The 22887-nt window shown below is 27.7% G+C and overlaps 1 protein-coding gene across 1 annotated transcript; it reads right to left on the reverse strand.

The window, feature by feature from the left end:
- Positions 1 to 12203: 12203 nt before the first annotated feature.
- On the reverse strand, positions 12204 to 21889 carry LOC142318047 (uncharacterized). The gene is made up of 5 exons (XM_075354574.1): positions 21776 to 21889; positions 18755 to 18879; positions 17059 to 17240; positions 14574 to 14738; positions 12204 to 12359 (listed from the first exon to the last, which is right to left on the reverse strand). The coding sequence occupies exons 1-5, from the start codon at positions 21871 to 21873 to the stop codon at positions 12252 to 12254; spliced, it is 678 nt and encodes a 225-aa protein (XP_075210689.1). The 5' UTR covers positions 21874 to 21889; the 3' UTR covers positions 12204 to 12251.
- Positions 21890 to 22887: the final 998 nt, after the last annotated feature.

Raw genomic sequence — 22887 nt, forward strand, 5'->3', positions numbered from 1 at the left:
ATTTTTTAAAATAATTAATCTACCGAATGTAACAGACATACTGAAAACTAAAATAAATTTATTTATTTACATTTTTACAACTTTTATAATACAGTATCTGTTTGTTTCCCATTTCTTAATCCCTCATTTCCCATGTGATCCTATTCCAACATGTTCATAAAAATTTTTAATTTGGTATTTGTTATATTCAAAACAATCAACAGATATGCAATTTTTTTCTATAAATATTATAAATTCTTATAAATATTATTATTACAATTACTATATAAAAAAATCATCAGCATTAGCATGTATGTAAAAAAAATTAAATAAAAAGAGAAACAACACAAATTTAATGCTTGCCATTTGGCTGTTGCTGCTGCTTTTGAATGTAGATATACAAATAAGCTAGTTGAACCAATAAAATATGCTTAAATGGAGTTAACTTGAAAATAGGGCCAAATTGAAAGCTGCCATTTTGAATTTAAACAAGGGAAACTGCCTCTTTTTGTCCTGCAATAGGGCATCAGTAAACTCTGTTGTAAGCTGACTACCTACTCTTGCTAGTTATAAGAAAATCTTTAAAAATTTCAATAAAAAAGTTAAGCCAAATCTGAATATATATATATATATATATATAAAGTAGTGTTCATATGTGTGTGTGCTATAGACTAGAAAACTACTGGACTGATTTACACACGGTTTTTTGAAAAATGGTCCACATTGTCAAGAGAAGGTATTGATATCCTCGATCTGACCATTACAAAGAAAGTAAGGGGTATTTTGAACCAGCTACTGAATTATATCCGATAGGTAGCGCTGTTGTTTTGACAATTGGATTTATTCACATTCTGACTTTTATAAAGTGAAAAGTTAAATTTTGTGAAGTTCCGTAATGTTCAGTTTTTTAATGTTTTATCAAATTTTCAATTGTGTTCATTTAATCATATACACTCAAATCTAGCAATAGGGAAGCATTGCCGGGTTAGCTAGTGTAAAATAAAAGAAGTTCTCCATGAAAACTTTTGTATAGATGCTTTATCTATCTTTCATTTAGAAAAGTGAAACTTTTGCAAAGAACAAATAAATAAAAACTCACTAAAAACTGAAATTAAGAATTAAATAAAAAATTCAATGAATTAGTGCCTACAAAACAAATCTAATAAGTTTTATGCCCGATCATTCTGATTATATGAGTTGATGACTATAATTAAACAACAAACATTGCATTATGCATAACACAGTAAATCATCTTTAAGATACAAAGAATAAAATAATTAAATTTTATTTATGAAAGGTTTTACTGCTACGACTATATTGAACATCGATTACAAGTAAATATATATGAAAAATCTATTTATAAGAAAAGATCATTGATTGAATTTAACAAAACTTAAGACACACTGTATGTTAGTTTTTTGCTCCACCTCTGGTTAAACAGTAACCAATGCTCTCCTTTGCTAATATCTCTAGTAGGAAATGATAGACGTGAAATTTTAACATGAAAAAGTTGATTTTGTCATACTGTGCTTCAATGGTTAGTTGTTTCTCTCATCGAGATTATTTCCTATCTAGTTTTAAATGAATTACATTTGAATATTTTGTGCTATGATTTACTGAAGTAAGTGCAGTTTTTCACACATTCAAAGAGTATTTTAATAACCAAAATAGGTATCCTTGAAGACTTTTGTAGATTATCACAGAAGTAAAGATATATAATCGGGTTACATCTTTATTGCACAGCTCCTCTAAAGCTGTAGGGAATTGCCAAGAGTTGTAGTTTAATGATAATTTTTATCATTTTGGCTATACAAAAGAATATTTTTTAATTTTTAATTAAAATTTTTTTATAATTTACAAATTCATAATTTCTTCTGCATTCTAAAATGTAGTGTAATGTATGGAATAAGAATTATTTGCACCTCGTTACATTATTGTTTGTTTCCTCTCATGTATGGATGGTAAACTATTCGTGTAGTTTAAATTTTAACTATGTGATTGTCTCTCCATAATGTATTGATTATCAACCTAGACTCTAAATGTTTTGGTTCAATTAGCAGTAGGATTTTTCTTTGAAGATGGTTGTAACAATTTAGATTAAAATTTAAACAGTTATACATTAATAATGATCTATAATTCATATTATATGCAACATTTTGCGGGGCTGAAAAAAAGTTTCTTTTAGGACATGATATAAGTTGAGTTAAGAACATGATCAAGTTAAAAAATTAATTAAAATATTTGCTAACTTTTGATTTAATCATAGATTTTAAATACATTTTAATCAGGTTTTGTATTTGTAATTTTAAAATACAAGAAAGTGAGAATCTTTTTGGATTATTTAGATTTTCATATTGTTACTAAATAAAATCAAAACTTGAAATCATAAGCTTCAACAAAATTTTATATAACAATCTGTTATTTTATAAACAACATGTATATTTGAAATTTGAATAATATTGTAAATTTTATTTGTAATTATAAAAAAATAAATAAACCATTAAAAGTTACTTTATCAACGAATATATTTTATTTAATTTCAAATTACTATGTAAAACATTATAATTAGATTAACGGTTCATTAGATTAATGGTCAAGTTCATATTTCATACATTTTATTGTGAGGTGAAGTAACTTTTTAGCTATCAGACTGGGACACTGAAATGGGAAACTTAATTAAAACCATTCTTTTATCCAATATATTATTTTGTGTATACTATAAGTTTAATGCATTTCTTTCATTTTATTATAAAGTTATAAATTAAAATGAGCTTTCAGGTAATTCTATCTATTCATCAAAATGTTATATAAAATGCAATCTTAGTTATAAAACTGTTATAAATTATTCATTGTAGCAATTTTATTTATCCCACTTTATTATACTCTTATTAACTCCTTCCTCCTAGACTAAAAAAAATTAAATTTATCTACAATTGTGTTACCTTCTTCTGAAATATTGTATATTTTATATATATAAATATAATTTTTTTAAATTTTCACAAAATTCAACATACTGACCACTGTGCCAAGTTTTTAGTTTATATATGTATATAAACTAGCAGCCCTGAATTCTTCATCTCTGAAATCTTGCTTTTTCATAGTATTTATCCAGTTTTTTCTGAAGAATTTAATAAAAAGAACCTTATGAAAATAAAAATAAAACTATAAACATGTTTTATATCCGTTTGTATAGAATATTTACTTGGGTAGCGAAGTGGGGTAGTTACTATACAGTTAAGTGTTACTATAGAGGTAAGTGTTCAAAACTTTTATACTTATTTCACAGCATACAAATAAATTGCTGTAGCAAGGTGCAGCTGGAAATACTGCTTAGCGTTAGCAACGACAAACTAAAACCAGGTATAAAATCAGGCTTTTAATATATGTACATTATTTGTTTGTACTATCATAACAGCTCAACAGCTGAACCGATTTATATGTATGATCCCATGTTGGAATCCTTATGTTACCGAGAGTGTCATTGGTTATATAAATATATATGTAATTTCTTTCATCATTTCCCAGTATTTTTCTTTTTCTGTCCAGGTATTTTTCTTCTATCTTTTTGTTTTTTTCTGGAAATCTGAGATGTTTTGGCAATTTCTTTCTCGATAGTGAACTTTCTTTGGTATTTTATTGTGTTATTTTCAATTATTCTACGTATCTTTCAGGTTCTCTAACTATTTGTTGTCGCTTTTTTACATTTTTAAAATTTGTCAATAGCCTATTTGTCAGCACATTAGAATTTATTATTTGTTCGTGATTAGAGAAGGTGATTCTTCTTTGTTTGATAACATCTGATATTTTTTTCTTTGTTATTGTATTTTCTTTATAACTCATTATTGTATTTTCTTCTGTAGTCTACTTTGTTTTCTATAGATGCATGACCTTACTAAGTATTCCTTATTCTTGTGATTGTAGTTAATTAAACTTAAAACTTAAATTTAAATTTAAGTTTAATTAACTACTACTAAATATCTTAGAAAACTAGTTTCTAAAATTTAAAGAAAGAGAAATTAAAGATTCTTAACGATTCAGAAAATTGTACCTCTATTATTCTGATAGGTACAAATAATAATTAAGATAGTAATTTTTTAAAAATCTTAATAATTTATTTTTATTTTTAAAGAGCTGATAAAATGCATTAATTTGAAATAAAAAATGATATTTCAGTTTAACTATAAAATGGCTACCGACGAGTCATTTTTTCATAATATTATAAGCCTAAATAAAAATGATTGTTCATCAAATAACGAATTGAAACCGAAACACAAAATTTGATTTTAATAATATTAACGTATTTACCTGAGTATTGGGAGTAGGAAATAACCTCCCCCCCCATCAATGTTTGTGCAAAAGAAGAAAAGATTTAGTGGAAACAACTTCAAATAATTTTAGGTATCATGTCAAAATGAATAAACGAAAAGAGAATTTCACACATGGTTATTGTCGCTTAACTTGCAGTAAATAGCTTACGTTCAACTTATGTTTTTAGAGAAAAATATTACAATCCTTGCAAATAGATACACATCGACATAAAATGTTACAAATGCAATATAGATGTTTATTTTATATAGGACATATGTATTTGAAAAGAAAAAGATACCGATTTAAAAAAGTAATTAAATAATATTAAAGTCTTTTGTTAAAAATTTGTTAACATTATTAGTATAATTTATTTTAAACAAAAGATACTGCACAAGAAGTTCTAATAAAATGTTATTTCAAAAATTTATTTTTATTGAAATCCCTTAAATTGCATTCATAACTGATCTATAGACAATCTGAAAAATGTACTGGGATTTGGGAAAAAGTTTCATAGTACTTTTCTGGTAGATGGTTTTGGGATTGAAAATACTCTTTAAAGATTAATCAGTACAAAACTTAGTTATTAATTGTACCTACGAAGATAATTTTAAAAAACAAAAGAAAAAAAACGTAAATTTTGTTTTTATTGTGTAAATTAGGGTATCTTTAAAAATGGTAAGAAAAAGAATAATAAATTTTAAAAAATTTTTTCCTGAAAAAATTATTTTCTAAAACATCTTTTTTTTATTAATATATTTATCTTAAATTAATATGTTTGTTATATTTAATTAATTTTGTTTCCCAACTTAGTAGAGATTCATTGTATAACTCGTTGAAAAGTGTCCATTTAGTGTTGCTTTCATAGTCTTTCTTATGATTGTGACATATGTAAAACATCTAGTGTACAAATGCTACTACTTGAATCGCTTTCTTTAAGAGTAGTAATGTTCACTTACATACCCAGCCCATGTAGCGCTGATTACATCATCTACTTTTCAACGGGGTTTTCATGCTGATATGTAAAAATAAATTCAGTTCAGCGAAGAAGGTAACGGGGAAATACTTCATTCCCCAAGGGAGGGATGCATTTTTTTGTTTGAGTGAGCACATTGAGAGAGACGCCTGACACAAAACATTGTTGAATATTCGTCTTCAGTTTATTGATAATGTGGAGGATTTGATTCGTAAACTCTTTCCTCGAAATAACCCCAAACAAAAATCTGAAGAGAATCTGGGAAACACAGAAGTCATCGTCCTCGACTGACAGTTTGTTCTTCTACAAAAAAAAACGCACGAAGGCGTGCTAGTGAGTGAATTTTTTTATGTGCCACATGTTTCTCCGTATTGTTGGAAGAAGCCGTCCACTTTTCACGATTTGTTAACTGAGCATAGAATTCTACAAAAATTTAGTCCCATAATTCAGAATTATTCAAGAATTATAAAAAAGAATTGACAAATATTTTGGTAGTTAATTCCTAACATCAGGGCAAGAAGAAAAGTCCTTTAAACATACATATGGAAATACCTTCTTTTTACCTCTGTCCAGAAATTTGTGTTTTTTAAATAGAAATTTATATCTTGAGGATGGATTGAGGTATTTTAATGCAATTTGTAATGTATTTTAAACCAGATTCTCTACAAAATAAACAGATTTGTAATTTTATGTTTGTAAATTTAAAAACAGTAGCCATCTTAATTTTTCATCTCATGAGAGTATAAGAACTGTTAATTATAAGCAGAAATTGTTTATTTGCTCACTTAAGCAATTCATTGTGAAGAAAATGACATTTTTTTTATCAAACCTCAGCTAGATGAGTGTTATGGAAACTTTTAAAGAAAATTTATTAAAAATTACTTATTTTCATTACATGACAATTTTAGTCAATACTACTAAACTGATGTACGTCAAGAACTTGTAACTCAATATAAATTTAATTATTACTGAAAAAGTACCAGTATACCAGAAAAAATCTGTTAAATGTAGAAGTTATAAACATTTTATTATTTACAAAATCATTATTTTCTTTTTTGTAAAATATGGTAAATGAAAAATAGTTTGATAAGCATTTTGTCTCAAATATCTTCCCTTTAATGGGTAAGAATTACAATTATCTTTCCCTCTTTACATACAATTTAAACTGCGCCAATTCAGAATGTTGATGCACTTCACCTTGTATTATAACATTACTGTCCAGTTTTTTTTTTAAATATTCTTCGCTGGATTAGATTGAAATTGCCATTCAATGGAAGAATGATATACTTTGCGAAGTGTACTTTTCTAGTTTAAAAATTTCTCTACTAATAGAACTTTTATTATTAATCATGGCGAATTGGTATTGATATAAATTAATTATACAATAATTTCCACTTGCTAACTATTTTTATTTTTATGTCCAAGTGCTTTTGGATATTAATACATCAACAAAACAATTGAGAACTTCATACTAACATGACAGACAATGTCAACATTATTTCTATCTTTTGACGATCATTTGTTGTATTTATCATTTTTGTTTTAAAATTCAAAATTCATTTAATATATTAATTTCTAAAGGAAAAATTATATTACATAACACATAAATGTTCCTGCTGATGGATTAATATCCAAAAGCGTTTGGACATAAAAATAAAAATAGTTGGTAAGTGGAAATTATTATATAATTAATTAATAGAATTACATAGTTCCATACTCAAAAATATTGTTATTTTTGTGGGATCTATGATAATATCATAATTTTTATTTCCTTTTCAATACTAAAAACGTTTATAATAAACTTGATCTGAGGGCAAGGTGATACTGGATAAACCAAATTATAACTTTTAAACATTTTGAATACACCAAATTGTAACTTTTAAACATTTTGAATATACCAAATTATAACTTCTAAACATTTTTGTTAAGAAGTTGAATACTACTGTTTGATTATAATACAACACAAAGTAAATCACATGCACAGCAGTCAGTACAACACTAGTAACCTCAATGTGTATTAGGATTGGAAAAAGCAGCCGGCAAGGGGCAGCTGTTAGTCAAGTTCACATACCGCTAGTTGATGTATATATCTGCTTTTATAATTAACTGACAATTTAACAATATTTTCATGTGTAGTTTTTCTTGTTTGAACCGATGAAGATGGTAGGTAATGTAAATGATATGTCTGTCATCAAATGTAAAATATAAAAATTGAAAAAAAAATTTGAGTACGTCTGGTATTGAAATTAAATGACACTAACAGTCAATTTAAAAATGCAAGTAGCAATTTTTTTTTTTTTAGTCTTGGCAGAAATTAATGTTATTTCCATAAACATTTTTGCAAACTTAATTTTATTAATGATTCCTATATATCAGTATCAGTTTTATGACCCAGATTAGTGTCAATAGATGTTAAATGCTCTACTAATTTACGCCTGCTGGTGGTAAATAGAAAAAAAATAATTTTAAGGATAACTGTCAATTACTGATACAGCCTTCTTTTATAACAGGGTGATTCTGGTGGCCCACTTGTGTGCAATGGAGGACTATCAAGAATTATTTTGCATGTACATGTTTTCAAACAAAATCAGATTTAAATCTGAATCCTCTTACCATTTCAGTAGCATACATTATTACTACAACTGGATTAAACAGAATGTTAAGAGCTAATTACTAATACAATTATAAAAAATTTCATTTATAAATGATTGTATTGAAATAAGTACTACAACTAAAGAAAATAAATTTTACTATTAAACTGTAATGTAATATATTGTTACTAGCTGAATAATTTTTTTTATCAACTTCCAAACAGACATTCAATGCTTGACTGGCATTGGGGTCAGAACAAACTACTTGATTCTAAATAATTTGTTTTGTGTTTAATTAAATGAATATCACAAACGTACAAACCTGCAAATAAAAATGATAGATAAAAACAGGAATTAATTGAGAGTGGCTCAAAGTTTTCAATAAATATATTCATTTTTGTTCTAATCAGCTAAAAAATTTTCTTCAGTATGGTGATATTCCAAATTCTAGAATTTATTCCTTTTATTATGTAACTTAGGTAAAGATAAAGAATAAAAATTTAATGGGTAATTGTGTCCATTCAATCAATATATTTTTGAAAAATTTAGTTAAATTAACTCAAGATTTGGAGTGTGATGCTATCCTTGCATATATTACTCTAGGTGCCCCCACAGTTTACAGATCAAAGCTACATCTTAAGTCTTGAGAGATAACCACTTCAGAAATCTACTAACCCAGTCCCTATACTTATTCAATTATACTGAGGCAACAGTCACCCTGGTTGGTGCCACTGCAATGACGATCCTTATTACTAATTATACAAAATACTCTAACTGTGCAGTTAAATTCCACTTCCAGATTTTTAAGATTAGAGTTAACACATACGGTATTCACTATTACTAATAATTAGTTATAATTATCAATCATTTGCAATTTGATTAGATAAAAGAGAAGTAAAATGACAAACATAAATAATAAAACACAAATAGAAAATAAAAAAATTAAAAACATAAAGCACATATCATCCTAAATTCAATTGTAGCATTTAGCTCTATTTAAGATGATTCAGAAGTATATTGTAGCCGGTGATCATGGTGGTTGTTATAAAAAGATAGCTTGTCTTTTATGAGTTATATCTTGGAACCACTAGATGATAAAAAACTCAGTTTTTACACAGCCTACATTTAATATGTTTTAAGAAGGTAGTAAGTAGTCTTTATTATGTTATTCATGGGTTTAAATTTATTTAAAGAAAATTTGTAGGAATTACAGAAAATTAGGCATACATTATTACGTACATATTTGTTGTCATTGAATTTCGATTTTCAATAATTTTGTAAATAGATTTAATATAAACTATGATTAAAAACAGAACCTTATCAGTTATTTAAGGTTCCTTTTTTCATTCTCTTATTGTTAGTTCTAATATGGCAATGGTAAAATAAACTTTTTTCAGCTTTCTTTGAAAGTAAGAATTTTTTTATACGTAACAGTTGCTTTAACTACACCATTATGTTGTAAACATAATTTCAATAAAAATGGAAATGAAAAAAAGGTTGTAAAGGAAGGAAAGCAAAAGGAAATCAATTGAAACCAATGAAAACCTTAAAAGATTATTAGGATTAAGTACAGACAGTGTTGTATTTATCTGTGAAACTGTTTCACAGTGAAGTGAGAGTTGACTACATTCCTCTTTTACAAAAACCAGTGATTACTAGCAGTGTTACTAGACATTTTTTCCTTTACAACTGTTAAAATTATTAAAGTGATGTAATCCATAGAAGTTGTGAAGAGTATAAAGTTTCTTCCCCAACCTGAATTGACCACCCTTTTGTCATTGATTTTGAATTTACTAAACAGTCTTTTGTTTATTTTTTATTAAATAATTGGGATGACTCTTCTAGAACAGGTGACTGATCAAAGTGCTTAAATAGGTCTTTGCTTTATTCATAAATGTTTCTATTAATTGGATATAATTTCCAAGCTGGAAGTCAGTTTCTTTGCAGTTTTGTTGTTAATCATTATATATTTCTCTTTAGCTTGGGAATGACAAACATTTTTATCGATGTAATTCAAATCATACTAATTTTATCGGACAGTGTTACCAGAATCTCCACTGAAGAAGGTGGGTGACAATAGGGATTAATTTTAATGTAATTATTATAAATTATTTTAATAAAAATTTCCATAAATTTACAGTTCACTTCATATTTACAAAATGTCTGATAAATGTAATTACTGATTTATCAGGTTTATTCTTTGTATTGGTAGAAGACAGACAATAATGTGATTAAAAACAAATGGATAAATAAATTAACACAGTGCATATATTTTTAAATTAAAAACTAAAAAATATGCAGAAAAAAGAAACAAATTCAGTTTTGTTAATAGAAATGTTTAATTTTAACATTTCTTTTAATCTTAAAATAATTTTTTATATAACATTTACACATATTCAGCACAAGCTGTAAGGCTATTTTGAAACACTAAGTTTTTGAAATCGGATTCAATTGATGTAAGATACAATCTCAAATCTGGACCTGTTTGGTTTACTACAGTTTTTATTTATTTAAACATAGTAGTAGACATAGAGCAGTAAAACTCTTTCTACTGACTCTGTAGTCATAAATGATAACAGAAACTTAAGAGTTTCTGACTGTAATAAATCAGGAAGAATTAAGGTAACCAGTGTTTCATAATTCAGCGTTTCAGTAATTCAGGTAACCAGTGTTTCATGACATTAATATAGCATATGTTGCATTAATGATCATTCATTAATGTTGCATTAGATCATTCATTAGAATGCACTATGTGATTTTAATTAATCAAAACAGTCTTGTGTTTTTAATGTTGTTATGAACCACTTCTAGATCAATAAATGTGTTTAGTTGATTTTTTCTACAACACTTTCCTTTATTTTACTATTAGTCATACAGTATTGAGTTAATTTGAAAACTGGGAAAAACTTCCTTTTGTTATAAAAAACACTTAAATGTTAAATGTGTTGGGCATTTCAGTCGACAAGCATTATTCATTTTTTGCAAATGGTTTTGCGTTTTATGTTTTTTAAATTTATTTCATATATCATTTAGTTCAGCTCTTTCTTCATATATAATATACAGGATTAGAAAAAATAAATATAACATAAAATAACAAAGAAAACCTACTCTAATTACCAACTCTATTAATTAAAGTTGAATTAATTCTACGACTTCTGGTTTGTCTCTTTTTTTCCCTCTAACATCAGCGGGTGGAAAACTTATTCTTTAATGGAATTTTATAATTCATTAATAAAATTTCCTATCTATATCACATTTTAAAAACTTGTAATTTTCATGAAAATAAAATGTAAACTCCACATTTACATGGAAAATCCTTTGTTTATTACCCATTCCAATTAGGTATACTTAACTAGAACTGTTGATACAAACTTTGGAACATAATAATTTTTTTAATGAACAATTACTTATGTTGACTGAATATTATTTTCATATTAATGTTTTTACGGATATTTTGTGATGGTTTAGGCTAGTGAACTTTCACTATTTTGTGAATTCATTTAACTGATTGCAACTAGCGTTGGCAGCACATTCTTGGGGTTTTTTAACTGCTTTAGTTATTTTTATTTTTTATCTTTTTGATAACATTCATTAAGTAAATGAAAAAGTTGAGCTTTAATTCTTGGGATTGGTAACCGATCTTGTATAATGCATTTATAAGCCTTTATGTGTATGATATTAACATACAGCTCAGGCATACTTTTTCTTTACTTTATTTGGGTTTTCTTATGGTTTTATTTCTGTTATAATAATTTTAGCTCTTTGAAAAATCTATTAAACAAACAATTTTCTTAACGATTGCTTTTGTTCTAAAAAAATATTTATTTCCTATCATTCAAGCATATGTGGCAAAATCTATGTAAAGTTTTTGTAATGAAAATTAAGCATTTCATGATAGGATATACTCAAAACTGGTTGCATGTTAAAAAATGATCACTGCTGAAAAATGTATCATTTTACATTATACAAATTTGGTCCGTCAAAAACAGTTATATTAGTAAAAAATGTTTTGCCAAAAATACTTAACTTTATGGTAATTTCATAAATATTTAGAATGATAAAATATACAGAAATTCTTTTTAATTAAAATAAGTTATTTTGCTATAAGTATACCACAAAAAAGTGATTTAATTGTTTATTAAATAATTCACTGCAGAAGCTTGTGATGAGAATATGGTATGAATATTTTTTAGCATTTGAATAATATTTCATACTTGACAGGATTCAGAAATAAAAAATTTCAAATGAAAAAAATTGATGCTCTTGGCAATCCTTCTGAAATCGTAAAAAAAAAATTAAATTTATAGTATTAATGCATCAAAACACATTTTTAAGAATAAATTTTTACCTAAATGCTGTGTTATGACATGATGGCCACAAACATCATCAGATTTAAAGTTCTACTGAGCTTGGAAAGAAAACCCTTTCATTGTCCAGCTGTAATGTGCAAGTGAATAAACAACTTTTACTGATGACCATGATCTTATTCCCACTGGTAGCCATTCTTCCTGCAAAAATGAAGAAAAATCAAGATTCATGTGTTTTAATACTAAAAAAAAGTAAAACTGTATGCAGTATCACCCTTCATTGGTTTAACTATAAATTAATGAAACTACCTTACTTTACTAGATCAATTTTAAAATGTATTCTATAGGGCTCATTGGTTAATACCAAACTATTACAGCGGTGGGTGAAGCTTTTCTCAGTGAGACCAAAGCAAAACAATATCTTCAGCATATGTTTGAGATTAATGCAAAATCATAGATCTGAAATGTTCTACTTTTGTCCTGGATGAAAACATTCTGACCTCCCAAAATTGGGATGATACTGAAAATAACTTGGAGGTGCTTTGGCAGATACTATTTCATTGGGTGGCTTTGTTTGGTGTTCTTTTATACTCTTTAGGTGGCAGATTGTTCCTTTTTCTTAATCCATCCATTTATTCTATCCTTGGCCCCTTATTTTCCAAGATTTTCTGTACATTTTGACTAATTATTTATTTACTGAATCTGAGCTATGGATACAAGGACCAGAGATACTTTGTCAGTGGTGTGGTTAGTGAAGGTAGCTCTGTCTACAGTCTTGGCAGGGAACTCTGTTCCCTGTTTAGTTGAGTTAAAAATCCTACTTTTGCAAGTGGGGCTGAGATGACAATTTGAAAAGAGATAAGATAAGTAAAGAGATAAATCAGTGAAGTTGCCTCTAATACAAAAATAATGTTGATTAAGTGAACTTGTACCATACGGTCGTGTTGCTGTGCTACTCCACAATAATAGTGTTTTTGTCTGGTTTTTATAGCTCTTTCTTGGAAACAGATAATAGGTATTGTTAGGTAAGTGTTTACTGGATGTGTTTTGAAATTTTTATGATTTTTGGTTAACGGATGGATTTTTTATTGTGATTTTTGTCATTTTGACCTTACTGCCACAGGCAACCAGGAATATAGTGGGCGACTCTTCATTATGCATGATTATTTGGTTATCTCTAGTCAATAACAGATAATATATCAGACGGCAGTAATATAATTAATACAATTATTATTAACAATAGTGGACTATATGATATATATACGATAATAAATAAACAAAGTGTTTCTGATATTACGGGTCCTCTTATATGCGGACGTGTGAGGTGTTGCAGAGCTTGTTTTTTGGTCCTGAATATATTGGTAGTGATAAAAGTGTGTAGATCGTTATCAATCTGATGAACGGTATAGCCACAGGATGGGCAGGAATCCGTTTCATCCCGCTAGGAAGCTGGAGCAGTCACTGGTAAGGATGGGTTGCTCTCTCCAAAGCTCCACATCATCACTGAATGTGGAGATAGAAGTTGTTGGCTCGACCATCGCTGCTACAACGGAATTAAGGGCTTCTCAGACAACCAAGCACCTTCGTGTCATTTCCTCAGATGAGGAAGAGCATTCTGGCGGCAACCTGGAGTTTCTTGCTGGAGATATTGGCTGATGATTTAAGTTAATATATAGACCGCAGTACGAAGTGTGAGATTAAGCTTCTCAATAAAGTTCTCACTATATTGGCTTCGGAATTTAGACCTACGCAAGTTATCTCCATCAATTGATAAGATAACAATGGCAACACAAACAAAGGTGTATCGAAAGTCGGGTTTGGCGGTTAAATTGGAAAATGGCGCCTCTAACGAGGAATGTATTAACTTGGTCACCAGGCGTTGGCCCTCAGAATTATGGCCACTACTGAAGTCATCAATGAGCCGACTGCTACTGATGAGCAGGTGCTTCTTGTGGATTTGGCAGGCCGGACTGATCAAGGCTTGCACGATCAGCATTCTCTGGTAGCCCCCTTGGGTTCCTCCTAGTTCTGAGAAGGTAGGGCTAAGCAAGGACAGGTGATCTGGGACAAGATGGAGGGGTCTGTACTCCTAGGCGAAGAATCGACCCTAGTTGGTGGCGTGACATATATGGTTTTTCATAACTCCAGAGAGGAAGATAGAGGGTCTGTATGGCTGACTGCCTGAAGGCATACTGCCTTGTTTTCAATGAAATGAGTGACCTGGTTTTCAGTTTTTCTGGCGACATGGTTGGACACTCATCCCGGAGACTCTTGGCCTACCTCAGTAGGGGCAAAATTCTTCTTGACAAAACTGCTGATAACATAATGTTACATTAGAGGCCAGAAAGGACATAGGGATAATACAAATATCAGCTAAACTGTAAAAATGAATATTTACACAGAACAAAATATTACCTTAAATCCACCACAAATGCATGACAGAAGTAACCCTGAATCCGTAACAATTTTCAGATGATCAAACTGCGATAAGGGTAATGATGTAGTCATACACTGACAACCTCTATCACCACACAATGTATAACACTGAGACTCAGATTGATTTCTGGTTAATGAAATAATCTAAAAAAACAATGAATAAAATATGTTAAATGAGCTGCTAATTACATTTAAAATGACTGATTATTAATTAACAGAAAGCAGTTAGCTTCACTTTGCAAATTGCATTTCAGAGAAAAGAGCTTTGCTGCAGTTTGATTTGATTAAAAATTTCATTTTTACTCTTTCTTTATGTATGTCTTCCATTTAATTACAAAGAGTAAATCCAGTGCAGAGAGCATAAGTTATAAAGAAATATTACTGATTTTTTTTGTGATTTTACTCACGTCCTTCTCATCAACTATCAGTGTAATGCAATTTAATTTAAAGATTAATGTAAATTATGTAACAAAATTTGATATGTTATCTTTAAAAATTAATCTGTAAATATCTATCAGATATAAATATCAATTACCATTTGCTTATTAATTTCAGTATTTCAAGTACCACTGATATACTGTGGTACTTGACACAGTATATCAGTATATAATTAAGGCTAATTATAGCCTTAATAATATAATTATTAAGGCTATAATTATATTCACTTGGTTTCTCTTAGAGTCAAGATGCTTGCCAAGAAATTTCTAAAAGAGTTGAAAGGGGTATAAACCTCTTAAAGACAAAATATCGATTAACTTACATTTTAAAATATTATGAGGATTAAAACAGTTGAAAAAAAAAGTTCTAAATAAAATGTTAAAAATATTACAAGATTATTAATAGAACAATAATAATTTTATAGTAATCTATCTGTAAATAATGCTTAATAATTCCTACTACCTTGCTCATGGTATAGCTAAAATCATCAGCTTTAAGGAGCTGAAGTTTGGTAATTAGGTTCCACTTAGATCCTAAGTGTTCAAGCAAGCTTTTGGGAGGGTCCAATTTCTAAGAAAGAAAAGAGTAGCTTAAATCTCCCAAAGGGTATTTTGAAAATAAATAGGGTTTATTCGGTCCGTGGTTATAACATGCATACTTGAGAATGAAAATCTTGTCAGTAGTTTCTGAGAAAGTGAATCACAGGTGTAAAAATATTTAGCAGGTACTATGATTTTTTTTTAATATCTATCTCGATAGCCTAGAACCAAACTTTCATGAAAATCTGATATAATATTTTTTTCAGATATTTTGTATGAATATAAAGTTTCTTTTACGTAATGAAGATTTAATTTTTCAATGAAGGAAAAGGCTTACTGGTAAAATGTAATAAATAATGTATTGCATGTCGTGTTTATAGTAGTTATAATTTATTCATTCATTTGCATTACGTATGTAGGTATATATATCACAAAGGATTACAGAGAATAAAAAAATAAAATTTTATTAATGGTAAGAACAATTCATGACTAATCACCAAACCTTTGCTGGAAATTGTACCTAGGACCCAAGAATGAAAAGGTAACAGCAATTGACCAGTTTATATCTTACAATATTCAGGGGAGTAAACAATTAATTGTTTACATTAAATGATTATTTAAACTAATTTTCTTTCTTAGAAAATCTCACTATTTTCAGTTACTATATATATATATATATATATATATATATTTATTTATTTTAAAATGTTGTTTTCCACTACAAGATTTGTAATAAGTTAATAATTTTTAAGCTTAAAGCAAACATTAGCAAAACAAACATAATTTTTTTTTTTACCAAGATATAAAGATTTTATAACTTCACTCTAAGAATATTGATGTGCAAACTATCTCATAATTTTGATAATTACTATATTTTATTATTATAATTTTTTTTTAATAATAAATTTCATAGTATATGAAAAGAGATTTTAAGATTGAGTAAAGAGTGAGGTTGAACTAGAATAATGTGTGCACATCATTTTGGTAGCTTGCCTCAAATTCAACGTTAAGTCAAGACAAACTTAATGTTAGGGCTTGAACATTTAATGTTTTAAAAATATTATGGTTTGTTTCAATGAATCATAATAAATCCTCAATCTTGTTTATTTGGTTCTAATTAAACATAAGTTTCTTGCATTTTAAAAACGAAAAAAATTTCTTTGATTGCCGTAACATAACAATGCTATTATAAAGTGCACAACAAACTTAAAAACAATTTAGCATTGGCAAGGTAAAATAACATTACAAAACCTACCATGTAGGGTAAAAACTTAATATAAACTATAATTGTTTGATAACAAACCAAACATGTTGAACATTTCATTTTTGCTTAGTCTTAATTTTTTCTGTAAATATAAATATAAAAACAATTTAAATTACAAAAAAATTATTCAAATCAGCTTGGAAGAATATGAGAAATGTTCTGAAGAAAAGCCTAATATTTTAAATATACTTACTACTTTTTGAATGGTTTAGTTAACTCTTACCTGGATAACAACACTTTGATTAGCTGCAGGAATAAATCTATGGATACATTCAAGAGAACCTTCAACGTTCCAGAAAAAATGTTGATTTCCAGAATTATTAATGGTTCCCCGGGATGCAGCACTCATGCCATAATAATCAACATTACACAACGTATCAGGTTGTAGAGTACCACCAATATGTTCTGTTAACAAAAAAGAAGTAAACAAATTGGTTAGTTTAATCAAAGATTTAAATTTTAGTAAGAATAAAATCTGTCAGGACAATTGTAATACAGAGTGATTTGAAACTTCAAAATTACTATTTTTTAATGGATTTCATTTGATGCTAATAGAATTTAATCTTAATCTTAATGTAATGTTAGTACATATGTACGTGTATGTGTGTTTGTATGTTTAAAGCTTAATAACTTTTAATCGGATAGACTGATTTTGAAGAAATTTGTAACAAAGACTCACATATATGGGACAATTTATTGGTAAAGGTTTGGGGACATTATCTCCAGGGGATGGGGTAGATAGTTTCTTTTGGGTCAGTTTTCTCATAATTTTGATGATTATTATTTTAGATGCTTATCATGTACTATTTAAAAAAAAAATTGCCCCAAATTTTCCCCTTCCTCAAAGATCGAAAAAAGCTATCTTTTTATTTATAGCATATTTTTAATCAAACTTTTTTTATTTCTTCTTAAGCGTAGTAGTACAACTGGCAAAAAATATACTTTGGGTTGGGGAAGCCAATCAAAGTTTAAAAATGTTGATTTAAAAAATTTTTTAAACGTTATTTCGTTTATTTAAAGTTACCTTATTAGGTAACTCTTTGTTGGTTTTATATTTTTCAGTGGAATTTTTTTACTTTTTCCATTTAATATAGTAAATGCAGAAAAATCAAACAATTTTCTTGGGAGGTGGTTTTGGAGCCGAGGAAGCAAAAAATGTAAAAATATAATTTTTTTTTGAATTTTTTAAACTTTTTAGTTATCATTATATTCCCCCCATATCAGAAAAAAGGCAATTTCAGGAAAGTATAACAACTTTGTTGTCAGCTTTTTTTAAAAACTGAACTATAAGATATCTAAAATATACAAAAAATTTGAAATATCTATGTTCTAAGACACTTACTATAAATAACACTTTTATTGAATGCACCAATTTTTATATCTGATGAATAGAATATCCCAAATATTGTACTGGACCTAAATTTCAAAGGGTAATTGTGCACATGTTTTAAATAATGCATAGAAGCTTCTACACTCTATGTAATACTACAACACATAATAATATTAATTAAAAGGAATATTTTAGGGCAGATTTTTGCTGATAGGAATGGCACTAATTTAATCTTATCAGTTTTGAAGATTTTACCCCAAAACACAAAAATAACAATTGTCAGCAAAATATTTATGTTGTATAATCTGATGCATGTGAATTTTAAATATTGTAATTTTATTTGTATTATACACTGATTAACACACTTGCTGGTAAGAAAACATAAGAAAACAATAATTCACTATTAGCCTGTTAAAAAAAAATTATTTTAAATGTTAAGAAATTTTTAAATTATAATCATTAAAATAATTATTTAAAGATAAAATTAAATCTTCACTTCTAATTTTGAAGCTAAAACTGTTAAAGGATTCTATTTTGGTAAGTATGGTAAATTAAAAATCCTACAATATATAAAAAAATAAATAGTTACCGTCATGAAAAACATAAGCTCCATCTATAAACTCTTGTTCTGGCTGTGAGGATAAGGCTGCAAATCGGCGGAATAGGAGGCTTAGTATATTTCCTGATGAAAGAAAGGTTTGGTACAGTTGAAACCTGTAAAATAAATTATGGAAAAAATATGTATGGTTTGTTCCCAGAAACACAAAACGATGTCTGAAAACCCCTATTAAAATATTTTTTTTATTTTTTACTAAATCATAGAAATGGGCTGGTGTGCAAAAAAGAATAATACTGAAATAATTCAACAAACTATAATATTTAATATTTGTAAATTATGTATGAATAATTATGAATACATTTCTATACAATAAATACACTACAACGTTTAAATCATAATGTCAGTTTTATATAAAACCTACATAGCACAGTTCAAATTTATTGGTCATCTTCTTTTCTCTTTACTAAGCATCCAGTACTACTTATTAATCAGTCAATTAGTAAGGCTGAATTGTAAAATTTACATCAGATTAAATTATAAAATTAATGTACTTTGCTATATATTACTGACAATTACAAGCAATCTCTTCCAATTCTGATAACAGCATGGTTGAGAATATCAATGCTTTACCTAATTAAAATTTAACCTTTTGTACCTATAAAATGAATAAAAGTGAATAATAAAATGCTTTAATAAAAGTTGAAGACATTTTCAGTTGCCACTGCAACCATCCTCAGTAACTAATGCTATTGTTTCTGATGGTGTTTTTATTTATCGTTTTTATTCACTTTGCACAGACATTTATTAAGCATGTGATTGAAATGTTAGTGATTTGAATTGAGTGTTGTTATTATGAATATCTAGTGTTTTTTATGTGTAAATATTTCATAATGTTCATTGTGCATATTTCATAATGTTGTGCATTAATTGTGCACATTTGTTGTGCATTTATTTCGTAATGTTGTGTGTGTGTTGTGTGTTTGTGTATGTATGTGTGCATGCACATGTGTGTGAAATATTGGGACTGTTATTAATATTGTTGGATTTGTGATTTCTGTGTACAGAATTGCTGATAAATATTGATTGAATATTGGTATGAGGGTCTTTATAGTATTCATTTTATTGTTTATTTGAAGCTAGGTCCATTTTACCGATGAAGAACATTATGCACTTGGAGAAGTTCAGTTTACATTTATTCCAATGGTATTATTGTGTTTGGTTTTCTTTTAAATGAGAAATTATTATTTTTTCCTTGTTGTTCTGAAGGTCTCATTGTACTCACCTTCTTTTAATTTGTTAAATATGAATGAATGCTTATTTATGTAGATAATTAATGTATCAATATGACACATTTTTCATTTTGTTTTTATTTTTATTTATTCTGTATAGGAATGTGTTAGAGGGTGTGCTTTTCCATTTACATGCTTTGTTAACTTTTTGAGGCATTGACTGCTATGTTCAAAAATATCAGCAGTATAAAATAATCAGCAGTACCTATCCAAATAAAAAAAACAAAAAAAAACAATGTATTTTACTTAGATTAAAATGCCTGGTTTTATCTGATGGAGCCATAATAATCGTTATGTGATCATAGTATAGGCAGAGTCAGGTATATTTAGTTGCACTGAAAGGATAATCAAACCATGAAGAAGCTGCAGTTTGAGACAAACAAACTGGCTGAAAGTGTAGTTCAAATTTCCATCCAGTCAACAGTAGTTTGTCCCTTGCAATCCCCTTTGAAACAACATGGTATATTTATTCCAATGAGAGCAGTATATTAATGGTCAATGATTTTGCATTGGCCAGCTTAAATACACGCTGTAAAAATGACAAAATTGCACCTTCCAGAATTTTAAGACTCATCCGTGGAGAGGGTGAGATTTTTAAAGAAACATGCTTTATCATACTTGGAATCATATAGCATGTGTAGGTATCCATCTGAAATACGAGTCACTTAATCAGTCCTTAGTGAATTCAAATGTTGTTTAACTTTATTGAAGTATGAGAACTGTTTTATTATTTTTTTTTTAAATATGGTTGTATATTAAATAATTAGTGTTCTAATCCTTATTTTCAAGATACCACTACCTGAAATATTCTAAGTACTTTGCAACCAAAGTTGTCACAAATTACAATTGCAATTTAATATATTTTTATCTAGTCTGGAATCTATACACACTCTATAGATTCAGATTCTATTATTATCTGACTAAATATACCAATATAAAATATTTGATTTATATAACATGGTTGGACTAATAAACTTGGTTTTAAGGGTAAATGACTAATCACTGATTCTGTAACTAGTGTTGAGGGAAAAAACTTTTAATGCTGTGTAGCCTTTATGTAATAGATGACAGCTGTCTAGTTAGGTTAAACAGACCTCACATTGATGGCTGTACAAAAGATCTAACTTATAGTAAGAATTTTTTAAATAGCATGGGAAATAGTCCAGGAATTCCAGAATGTAGTCATCATCATTAGAAGGCTGTACTATTTAGATTTATTTGTTTTGTAAATTACAGATAAATATTAAAACTGAACTCTTCATTAATGTATATAATCATTCAATTATCTTCAGATGAAATATATTAAAAGATAATTAAACAATTTGTTATAAAATATGATAGATAACTGGTTTAAAAAACAATATATAAAAAAATACATTTATTGGTCAGCATTATCATTTCATAGAAGGTTTTCTTCTTCCATCTCCCATCATACTTAAGTATTTAATAAATAGTCCAGCAAATTGCATCCTAGCAGAAGATTATAATATTTGGAAAAAATTAATTTTGCCATTTTTATCATGTTAATTTTCCCTCTTGGTTTAGCACATCACTGAGATTTTTTTCTAGAAAATCTTGTAGAGATAAACTAAGAACTTAATTAAAATATTAAAAATATTGAGAGGTATATTAACCATCTCAGTCACTGATATATGATAATTACATATATTCATATTTATACATAGTTAATATTTTAACTTTCAGTTGATAAATAATTCTATTAATAATTAGGCACTAAAGTAATATTCAATTAAGAACTCACTTTCCACTAGAATCCCTAGCATGTTTTATAGATGGGCTACAAATTTTCTTCATTGGTTTGTTGCGTTCTAATATAGGACCATCAAACAATTCTATCATTGACTGGTATGATGGTGATCTGCAACATTATTACATTATTAATATAAGAAATACCACAGTAAGATTACTGAATTATGGTTGATTGGATTTTATGGCAACATTAAAAATCTTCAGTTACCAAAATATTATTACTGTTTAGACACTGATAAAAAACTACAAACTGATTGAGAGTTGTAAGTATGTAGAAGTAAGTCATTAATGATTGCACGCTTGCAATATTTACAAACATTTAAATTCAGTTGAGATTTTAGATTTGCTAATAAATATTTTATTTATGGATTACTTTAAAGGAATAGGATTAGTAAAATGATTTTTTTTTACAAAAAAAAAAAACAAAAAATAAAAAAATAACTTACTTGAATTATTTTATTCAATCAAAATAGTCATGATTGGTAAAATTTGCTTATCCTCCAGAAATGAAAAATTAATCTGAGAATAAATGCTGGATCCTTAAAGGAACTCTTCAGTACTGATCTCTTCAATAATGTGTGTTATCAAATCTTCTAGACTCTTCAGACTAGTCTAGTAATCTATTTTTAAAGTACTACAGAAAAAATATAAAGGCTGAAGGGCAGCCACTAATCTGATGAATTCAACTATACTTCACCAAATACTTGTCTGAGTAAATTCATTAATGTTCATGCAGTACACAGTTTTGAGTTGGGAAGTTGTGTATTTTCTATGATGTCAAAAATGAAATTAGATGCGAATTGTATTTTTTTTTTTTGTTTTATTTATACATCTTTCATTAAATATTTTTGCTTTCATATTTATCATTTAAATAACTCACTTTCAAACTGTATAGAAATTGTTTTACTCGAGTACCATTTTGTTATTGTTAATAATTTTTAATGTTTTTAAAGAATATTAGAATAATTTCTTACACTGATCAAGAAATTTAATAAGAGAAGACTATCTTAAATTAGATTGATGAAAGAATTGCATAATTAGTTCCATAAGAGCTTTTGAAAGAACAATTTCAACCATAGCTTGAAAGTGACATTAATAATTTTT

This window comes from Lycorma delicatula, chromosome 1 (assembly GCF_047948215.1).
Source record: "Lycorma delicatula isolate Av1 chromosome 1, ASM4794821v1, whole genome shotgun sequence".
NCBI lineage: Eukaryota > Metazoa > Arthropoda > Insecta > Hemiptera > Fulgoridae > Lycorma > Lycorma delicatula.

Coding starts and splice junctions, on each gene's coding strand:
- LOC142318047 (XM_075354574.1), bottom strand. CDS start 21,873: ATGATAGAATTGTTTGATGGTCCTATATTAGAACGCAACAAACCAATG. Junction 18,880..21,775: donor GCTAGGGATTCTAGTGGAAA/GTGAGTTCTTAA, acceptor TTTATTTTACAG/GTTTCAACTGTACCAAACCT. Junction 17,241..18,754: donor AGCTTATGTTTTTCATGACG/GTAACTATTTAT, acceptor TTTTGTTAACAG/AACATATTGGTGGTACTCTA.